Raw genomic sequence first — 10,301 nt, 5'->3', positions numbered from 1 at the left:
AAACCCCAGCACTGCCAAGCGACCACTGTTAGTCATGTAACACATCTGCAGTCAGGGACATTACTATTGCACAAAGTTTACATGTTTTACCTCATACTCCAAACCTACGTCGTATTTTACACACATTAGCTCTATGGTGCTTAAATGTTAACTGTTAATTTATGTTTATTTTTTACTGTTGTTTGTTACTTGTTTTATTACCTATGCACCTTGGTCCATAGTAACAGCATATTATTCTTTTGTATACTGTGTATGTAGAAAAATGACAATAAAGCATGTGTTGAGTTGAGTTAAGTTGGGTTGAGTTGAGTTGACTAGCTCACTAGCTACCTCAAATTCGTTTGTAGAATCCTGTACAATATGCTTCTGATAAAAATGGTGACCTTCATATTCATTCATTCATTCATTCATTCATTTTCTACCGCTTATCCGAACTACCTCGGGTCACGGGGAGCCTGTGCCTATCTCAGGCGTCATCGGGCATCAAGGCAGGATACACCCTGGACGGAGTGCCAACCCATCGCAGGGCACACACACACACACACTCTCATTCACTCACACAATCACACACTACGGACAATTTTCCAGAGATGCCAATCAACCTACCATGCATGTCTTTGGACCGGGGGAGGAAACCGGAGTACCCGGAGGAAACCCCCGAGGCACGAGGAGAACATGCAAACTCCACACACACAAGGCAGAGGCAGGAATCGAACCCCGACCCTGGAGGTGTGAGGCGAACGTGCTAACCACTAAGCCACCGTGCCCCCCTGACCTTCATATATTAAATCAAAATTTATATTCCTGACAACTATCCTTTTCCACATTGCTAACTGGACTGTAATAACTGTTCCAAAGTAGGATGTAAAATTTTATATTATAGTAATCTCAGTGAAATGTTTTAGTGTGGATATACAAAATATAAGCAGTATTGGAACGCTGCTTGACCAATCAAACTAGCAGAACGGACCAAATTGTATTATAAAGTGTTTTTAAACAATGGACATTTTCACAAAGCAGCTTTCAAGATATCTGGATGAATGAACAGGACCGAGGTGGCCTAAATGAGGACATATCTTGGAATTATGCTTACATTAGCAGGAATTTCTCTCGCTCGTGCAAGCTACTTCCACAACACTTTGTACTTGAGAAACACACTCATATTAAATCTGTGTCTAATACTGAAGTTAAATTTAAAATTCGCCATACAATTTAAGCAGATACACAAAAAATATATAAATTTAGGATACAGATTCTCATTAATAAAGACACCTAACAGTCTCCCTGTGCTTTGCAAAGACAAATGTAATTAGCATTGATTATAAGTCAATCAAATCCCATTCTTCACACATGCTAAGACACACTGAGGGGCAAAATTTTATGTAATTATTAGCATGAATACGAGGATTAATTGCAGCACTAGGGGAAAAAATCTTCAGCTGAAGAGAGTGAAATGTTCCTGAGAGACAAAAATCATTTGCTGTTTTTTCTCCCACAAAATGCCTCCGCTAAATGTTTCAATGAGCCGTTAAAGGGATGAAACACATCAGTTTATAATCATAGCTCTCAAAGAATTCTATTTTGCCCCTTTGCGTAGTTAAAAAAAAAGAAAGGTTTTTTTTTTTTTTTTTTTTTAACAAGATTGAAATGTCCTAATGTGGCAAAAAAAAAAAAACAACAACATCGTGAGATCAATTACAAAGGCTGGACTAATATAATATTTCATATGAGACTCCCTATTGACTTTTTTTAATCAACAATTAGATACAAATTGAATTGCAAATCTTGTGTTTTATGTCTTTGTTAGAGCAGAAAAGTTGAACTGGAAGAAGTATGCTACACCGGATCGGCTTGAATTATGTGACATTTGTCATTTAATATGTAAAATATGTAATCACAGTCAAGAACAATTAATTTACACAAACAAGTCTATTGTAAACATTGTACAGTAACTTACATATATATATATATTGCGATTCGTCTGCTAATATTCTGTTTACAACTAATGGGTTAGCTTACACTGACTGGAACCCTATTGTAGCGTTTAAGATATTGTTAAATATTGTAGTCTTAGCTTGCTCTCTTTTGACTAAAATTAATTAGTCATTTATGCACAGTTGTGTCTGTAGTGGCATGAGAAGATGATGAGTTTAAATTACATGTCGCCAAATCATAATTCATGTTCAATGCACAATGACAGTTTTCCATTTTTTAACAATTAAAGTGTGAGACGGGAGCAAAGTAATTACAGGTAACGCTTTTAGTTAATCATGCTAACATCAAAACCTCCTCACAAATCCAGCATCAGGGGCTTAATTCAAAGTCGAAGAGGAACCTTCAGCCGTGTTATACCACAGGTTGTGAGAAGTTCTCTATAGACAGGTTGTTGAGATCAGGTATGCTTCGAGACTCTATCCTCTCAGAAAGGCTTTGTAGGGACAGCATCTGGTTAAAGTCCCCTACACTTGTGTGAGAACACCAATCTGACAGTGTTTCCTCAGACACCTGAGCTCCAGTCTCCTGCCTCTGGCTGGATGTCTGCCGCTTAAAAAGGAGCAGTCTTGGTACCTTGGTGGAGCTTGAAGTGCTGAGGAGAGACAGCATCCGCTGATGGTACTTGGATTTGATTATCTTGGCAGAGCGGTGCAGATCACCCAGGAAACAGTAGCAGATGGGGTTGAGGCTAGAGTTGGTGAGACCCAACCACTGGGCGAATGGTCGGGTCTGTAGGATCCAGTGTGGAGGATGTGTCTCGTGGTCAATTAAAATATCAGTCACATACAGGGGCAGCCAGGAGATTGCGAACAGCAGGACCAGGGTGACCACCACTTTTGCAATCTTCTTACGTGTCTTCAAACACGAAGCATACATCACCTGCGAGTGAGGGTCAAAGTCATTGAAATGCTGTGATGCCCTCCAGAGCTTCCGTCCCGTAAGGAAACTGATGGTCAGGTTAAAAGTCACAGGTATGCAGTACAGCATGATGAAGAGGAGAACATTATAAACCTGCTTGAGCCTCATCTGTGGCCACAGCTCTCTGCAGATAGGAACTGCAATGTTAATTAAACAGATTTCATCCAACTTGATCATGAAAAGAAGTGGGGAACAGATACTGGAGCTGAGAATCCACACAACGCCGATGGTAACGCAGATCTTTCTTTGGGTGAAGTAGGAGCGGGCATTCAGTGGGCTGTGTACACTGTAGTACCTGTTCACACTGATGACCGTTAGGCTGAGTACGCTGGCTGATACAGACACTGCCTGGATAAAGGGCACCGCCCTGCAGAGCAGATCGCCATACACCCAGGCCGTGTAGATGGTATGGCCCAGGGTGATGGGCATGCAGATGCAGACTACCATCAGGTCACAGACAGCCAGGTTGATCAGTAAACTCTTGGTAGCACTGACGCTCTGTACCCTCCTGTTTCTCTGGCTGGTGAGCATCCGAATCGCCGTGAGGTTCCCCATGAAGCCCACCAAAAATGACAATGAGTACATTACGGTCAGGGAGATAGTGGTTGGCTCCTGGATTGTCAGTAATAACGTTCTCTCCAGTTCACTGTTCTGGTGAGGAAACAAATCACTGCTCTCCGCACCGACGAACGAGCCGTTCAGCATCGACGACATCGGACCATGGAAATTAAATTCAGAGCAATTCATCTTTAAGTTTTACTCAAGCTAATCAAAATCTCCATGCATCCCCGAGCACTCGAGACGGAACAACTGCAGCTTTGGATTTTGAATTACCAACATGCCTCAGTACACGTCGCTGTTGCCTTCCATCATTTCACCTCCTAGCAGTCACTGAAGTGTACCGAAAGGAACCTTCCCACAATATATCCAGCTGCCCTGCAAAAAACCCACAATGTTACACGGTACACTTTTAACACCTGTTTATTGAAAATGTGTGCAGTTGCATGCAGTAGTAACTTGCATGCTGCCTGAGGAGCAGCATTTACTTCAAACGGGGGCTTTTGAAGCATCATGACCGCACGATTCTTCAAATCCGTAGCGCATAAAGAGACACAGTGTTTTTTCCTCCAGATATTTAATTACTATTAATATTACTTTTGAAAAGCAACTTTTGTAAAATGTAAAATCTTTGGGTGTGCATTGGGTGTAATTAAAATGACACACAGCCACTTTTAATTAAAAAGGTGTTTGTTAGAAAAGTGAGCACGTACCATGATGACTGCGGGAAATGTTTCCAGTAAGAGATGCATCGCTCGTGCTGTTTTTCTTCATGTTTCAGCCTCCTGAGAATAGATTATTTCTACGTGCAACCTCCGTATGGCATGGATGAATTGCACGCTTTCCTTCTAGAGAACACTCACTGCTGCTAAAAGTGATGCATCTGACTGTCCGCGCTCCCCTCTCTCTCTCTCTCTCTCTCTCTCTCTCTCTCTCTCTCTCTCTCTCTCTCTCTCTCTGTGTGTGCGCCTCAAGCTGCTAATGCGCCTGTGCGTTCCATGAGCAGAAGCTCCATGAGTCATGTTTATATTGTTTCTTTTTTCCCATTCATTTTACAGGTACTTCAATGATTTTGTATTCATTCTTTAAACATAATTCATTTGTCCGTTCTAAGAATTCCAATTCAAGAATTATTTCCAATTCTTACTGCCAAGGATTTACAGTTACAAAAGGCACTAGTAAAAAAAAAAAAAAGCTCACAAGAAACAGAGTTTCTAATACATTAGATCACAGAAGTGTCTAATATAAAAAGACCATCTGTTATCGGTTACAGCATAATCTCTGGTGTTTATAATTAATTATTATGCTGTGAAATATATAGAACTAAAACTATATGGAAACCTGACCATCACACCCAGATGTGCTTATTGAACATTCCAGATTTCATCCACTCTTCTCTTCTCTTCTCTTCTCTTCTCTTCTCTTCTCTTCTCTTCTCTTCTCTTTTGGGAAGTCTTTCCACTAGATGTTGGAGCTTGCCTGAGTGTCTTTGTGTTTATTGTGCTACAAGAGCATTAGTGAGATCTGATACTGACGTGATGAGGTCTTTGGTTCAGTCAGTGTTCCAGTTCAATGAACACTGTGAATTGATAAATTATCACAAATAGTGATGTGTTTCTTTGGCACTTCCATTTAGTAATTAATATGATATAGTGATATTCCCATATTGCTCTTGTGTAAATATTTTAAAGCAGCCATTTGGCACAAATTATAATGTGTTAATTGCACTGGTAAGGCTTGAGGCAATTATTATTCACACTGCCAAGAGACCAACAGGAAGTGTCGAATCTAAAAGAATAATCATCATTATTCATTATTTAATTGCAATCCAGTGTAAACAAGAAAAGGCTCATTCAGTTGATCTTTCCCAGAGGGAAGATTTAAGCCTTGACAATTTTAGCAAAACTGTTTCTTGGTGATTTCCACACTGGAGATGTTGATATCGTTCAGCACCTGGACCTTCGTGATGGTCTTCAGGTCGTGAACGCGATGCTTAAACTGCATGATTTTTGTGTCATCGATGTAAACGTAAAAGTTGTCTTCGTCTGAGTCGATTTCGATCTGTTGACAGGAAAATGAAGAAAGAACAACTTCAGTCAGTTTCTAGAAGGACCTTATACATATATGTATACATGTGGTATGAGGATCATACTGGTTTATTCCTTCACCTGAAAAGGTTCATTGGTTTCAAACAGGAAGTTGGTGCATCTCTGTTCCTGCCCCCAGTGGTTTGAGAGGAAGGAGTTACACACTATGTCCGATTCTTTAAAGCGGGGGTTGAAATGAAAGGCTATTCTGTCGTCCTGATCACAGAGGAAATTGATCTCAAACCTTGGTGAATCAGAAAGACACATTAGTGACGGTGTAGGATAAAGTGGGAGTCAGAGGCAATTGGGTCAGGAGCAATCTGGCTGATTGGAACTGGTCAACTGTGTCAGTTTAGATATATCACCAATAATAAACCACCAGATGTGGTTCCCTGGTCCCCATTTCCTATCTGCTTATTGACAATTTAGCATGGAAGAAACAAGCAACGATCTTGAATTCCACCTTTTTTGGCTAATCCTGAGCTATGAATATACAGCATAAGGACCGTTCTCAGATGAAAGCTATTTGTCCAACACTTAATAATTAAGTTCAAGACTCAGTCAAATGCATGGTTAGCATGTTTGCTTGGCACCACAGAGGTTGGAGGTTTGATTTCCACCTCCGCCCTGCGTTCTTCTCCCAGCCCTAAGACATGTAGTCTGATTGGCATCTCTAAATTGTCGTGTGTAAACAGATTCAGTCGTGTGTGATTTTGTGTGTGTGTGTGTTTGTGTGTGAGAGAGAAAGATTGTGCCCTGTGATGGTTGGTGATGGATGGATGGAGGAATGGATGAATGGATGACTGAATGGTGTCCCAAATGCAGCTTTGTAGTGATGCTTTGTTTGTGTAATTGTTATTGAAGATTTTCACATTGAGTGTGATAAATAGGTTCTCTCTCTCTCTCTCTCTCTCTCTCTCTCTCTCTCTCTCTCTCTCTCTCTCATGATAAATTATGAACTCCTCACAGTTATTAATGTCTCATGTTCTTTAAAGTATTCCCAGTTTGGAAGGGGAATAGGAACATTAGTGCATAACTTTCAGCAGGATTAAAAACTGTCTTCTTGAACTGTTGCCTCCTGTCTGCTTTCAGATCGCTTGGATTTTAGACAAAGCAACTTGATTTATCATGGATTCTGTTTCTTCACTCTGAACGCAGCCCTTTTTATATTCCTATTACAGAATAAACATTTGTGCAAGTCTGATATATGAAAACATTAATAGGTTTCTGGTAAATAAATTCCTTGCATGCTTGAGAGCACACAGGGCAGAAAAAAACGTCCAACATCATAACCCTGGAACTGTGATATCTACCCGCTTCAAATTGTGTTTTCTAAATAATATTCTGCCTCTTCTCTTTTTATATTTTTCCACAGACCTACACAGATTTCTCTATTATCTTATGATCAGGACCCCTGTGCTGAACTTACTTATCGGCTGCTGAGCTAGGCTGTCCTTTCACCATGACGCTCCACCCGGGACACAAGCCATCAGGACAGGAAGCTTCAAACTGGAAGAATCAGGTGATATTTTTAGATTTGGTTGATTTGAGTCAGACTGCTGTAGATGTTGTGCAAATCCGGTTTACTGTTTAATTAAACATTGTTATAGAGAAATAAATGTGTCGAATATGTTTGGGCTGTTTAACGATAACGAAGTGAAATGATAATATGTGAAAAATATAATTGAGGCTGTTTCTTTTGTTTTGTAATATAATCAATGTAATGTGATTAATCCAGGCTAATTGAATTACCTCAGTTTCAACACAGTTCAATGAAAAAAAAACATATCCTTTTATTCTGAAACAAATCAAGAGTTTTCCTTTATAACTTCCACGAACCAAACAGCAGATGAAAGTTTTCGTCATTTAATATATTCTTCGTCTGTTCTATTTACACATCAACGGCTACTTTGTGCTTTTAAAGCCACTATTGTCCACTAAACCTGATTCATTTTAACTCATTGAAATGATTCATATCTTTCTCTTTTCTGGATAAAATGCTGGCTGATTGATTTTTTACAATCATATTTGCCCCTCAAACATTCTGAGAAACTTCAGAGCATGTGAACAAACTCTTGTGAACAAAACATTGAGTGATATTGTCACCAGAGAAAAGAGGAAGGTTTATAAACCAGGCATGGACTCCGACACATGACCTTCTGTATGCTTTATAAATCTAAATTCAAGTCCTTACCGAGGCTCAAGAGCTTCTATGAATGAGCTGCTGAGTAAACATCACTGAGCTCGATACTGTACAACTTCTGAACGCTGTTCCTTTTCAAAGTTTTCACTAATGCTTACGGTGGATGCTAATGCTTCCCTCTCTCCATACTGCAAATTGCAGCGATCGCAGGTAAATCATCAATAATCATAGACTGTAGCTAAACCTTCATTGAAGCCAGCTGAAGCTTTTCTACTGTTCTCAAGCGATGTAATTCAGCACTGAGAGAAAGCCAGTGAGTAATGTACAGGACAGCACTTAAGCTCCCCGAAGAGTCCCTTTATGGTCCATCATGCGGAGAACCATCATTTCTCTAATGAATATGTATTTCATAAACATGTCCCCGGTGTATTGATTATCATCTGCATAAAGTCCAGGCATGCTGCGCCACTTGCATCCAATACCTAATGAAGGACCTGTGCCGAGTAGGTAATTGAACTATGAACGACCAGCAAAGCTTGAAACAACACAATGAGCTAATTTGCTTTGATTGTGTCTGCAGTCGATCTGTGTTTCTTACCCGTAATGCCATCTCGTCGATGGTGTCTTGTGGCTCTGTGTATCGATCAGCTTTCAGACTAGAAGCTGGAAAGTGGGGATGCGATTTAAAGAGAGCAGCAGCACTACGTGAGCCACAAGGTTTTATGTGAGGTGGGCCTTTGTCTGGGCTGAGTGCTATAAAAACAAACATATGTACACACACACCACACACACACACACACACACACACACACACACACACACACACACAGAGTTACTGTACAACTAAACCTCTGTCTGCTTTAGAGACCTTCACAGTTCAGAGACCTCATTGTACCACAGGGCTTAGATGAATAAGCTATCAGTTATGTTCATACACAACCTTAGAGGGAATCTGTTCCATCACAATTGTTTTATTACATTCTTTTTCTCTTTATTAGATTTATTACGCAGGTATTAGATTATATTCCTGCATACATCAGGACACCAGGAAATGGAGTGGTAGCTAGGAGCTAATGAGCCATAACAGCTCCTTAAAACAATGATGAAGAATCACTGCAACATTCACGCACCAGCATTGCACTCTGTGTTAGTTCAGGTGCCGCATCGCATGCGCCGTTATTTCACGTCAGAGAACGTAATGGCTGGTTTTGATCACCGCCTGTCAGCTTTGCTGAAATGAAACTGCTTACAAGCAGCAAAAATGGACATTGAAGGTTTGCATTCTAGTCTATATAAACGAGCAAGCTATTAGCTGCTAATCCTGAGGATTAAACGGTACGTGTGGATGTCTGTTTTGGTTTCACAGCTCATCAGATTTACCAGACCTTGAATTTCCTGGCTAGTCTGAGCACAATGGCAGAGCAGAGCTCATAAGAGCCGGGCAGAGTCGCTTCTGCTTGTAGGACAGGATGCTTCACATTGCTCCACCATCACAACAGCACATCCAGCAGGTGCACACTATAATGACAGACACCATGTTGACTAGGAATAAAGCCCCTGCTCTGAAGCACACACTAGATAAGGTGAATCATCAGCACTCAGAACCCTGGTGTGAAACTATAACAGGATATAAATCAATGAAAAGCAGGAGCCTTTATTTGTGGGTACAGAATGTACATTCTTTTTTCAAAAGGTGATATCAAAAAGGTCTTGCTGTATGTGTGTGTGTGTGTGTGTTTCTTCTCTGTTCGCTGTTGCTTCTTTGTCTGTCTCTTATCAGTAGTGCGGTCTGGCATCACAGACTGACTCTGTTCTTGTGTAAGGATGCTCGTGCAGCTTGATTTGATCTCATCAGAGTCCAGAAACTCGAGAGATCTGGGAGTCACTAGGAGTAAATACTAACTAAGCAAAAGCAACATATTCAATTCAATGCAATTCAATTTGATTTTATTTGTATAGCACTTTTTTACAATAGACATTGTCTCAAAGCACTTTTACAGGAACATAACAATTCAGAAGAAAAATGACAAAGTTTAATATTTTAATTTCTATTTATCCGTAATTAGCGAGCTGGAGGTGACGATAATGACGATATGAGGAAGAAACCAGACTCATAAGGGAACCTCATCCTGAGGGACACCAGATGCTAGCGATTCTATACATCACCCTTTCTACAACTGCATATATTCAAGTGGAATTGTGTAACCAGGAGCTTTGAGCGACTTCTTAATATGAGCATCAACATCATTTCTCAATCCAGTATCGATAACATATCAAGCTCATAGAGCAAATAATGATACTGAAACAAAGCAGAGATAAATCTATACATATCTGTAGTTATGGATTAGTGGCATGGTGAAACAGAGCGCCACAGGGGATTATATTTCATCTACTAAAAACTGAAAATGAGTTATTTAAATGCATACCGTAAATGAAAATACAATTAGCATATCGAATCGCTAGAGGTCAAAGCTGTCACAATTTATATAACCAAGTCCTGGAATAAGGTCTGTGGAACACAGCGATGGCATAAATCTGATCAGTTCTCAGAATATCTACATGGAATCTTAATATCTGATGCAAAGCATCCTTAAATTCAT

The 10,301-nt window shown here is 40.1% G+C and overlaps 2 protein-coding genes across 2 annotated transcripts; both read right to left on the bottom strand.

Annotated features, from left to right (window-relative positions):
- Positions 1 to 1,990: 1,990 nt before the first annotated feature.
- On the bottom strand, positions 1,991 to 3,741 carry LOC132837474 (neuropeptide FF receptor 2). The gene has a single exon (XM_060857158.1). The coding sequence runs from the start codon at positions 3,658 to 3,660 to the stop codon at positions 2,347 to 2,349; it is 1,314 nt and encodes a 437-aa protein (XP_060713141.1). The 5' UTR covers positions 3,661 to 3,741; the 3' UTR covers positions 1,991 to 2,346.
- Positions 3,742 to 5,367: 1,626 nt separating this feature from the next.
- grifin (galectin-related inter-fiber protein) lies at positions 5,368 to 8,311 on the bottom strand. Its single transcript, XM_060896804.1, has 4 exons — positions 8,300 to 8,311; positions 6,988 to 7,067; positions 5,640 to 5,802; positions 5,368 to 5,532 (listed from the first exon to the last, which is right to left on the bottom strand). The coding sequence occupies exons 1-4, from the start codon at positions 8,309 to 8,311 to the stop codon at positions 5,368 to 5,370; spliced, it is 420 nt and encodes a 139-aa protein (XP_060752787.1).
- Positions 8,312 to 10,301: the final 1,990 nt, after the last annotated feature.

Source organism: Tachysurus vachellii, chromosome 21 (genome assembly GCF_030014155.1).
Source record: "Tachysurus vachellii isolate PV-2020 chromosome 21, HZAU_Pvac_v1, whole genome shotgun sequence".
In the NCBI taxonomy this organism is placed as follows: Eukaryota; Metazoa; Chordata; class Actinopteri; order Siluriformes; family Bagridae; genus Tachysurus; species Tachysurus vachellii.
The sequence above is the reverse complement of the archived record's forward strand: the minus strand, read 5'-3'. Positions and strand labels throughout refer to the sequence as shown.

Coding starts and splice junctions, on each gene's coding strand:
- LOC132837474 (XM_060857158.1), bottom strand. CDS start 3,660: ATGAATTGCTCTGAATTTAATTTCCATGGTCCGATGTCGTCGATGCTG.
- grifin (XM_060896804.1), bottom strand. Junction 5,803..6,987: donor CCTAGCTCAGCAGCCGATAA/GTAAGTTCAGCA, acceptor TGATTCACCAAG/GTTTGAGATCAATTTCCTCT. Junction 5,533..5,639: donor AAACCAATGAACCTTTTCAG/GTGAAGGAATAA, acceptor TCCTGTCAACAG/ATCGAAATCGACTCAGACGA.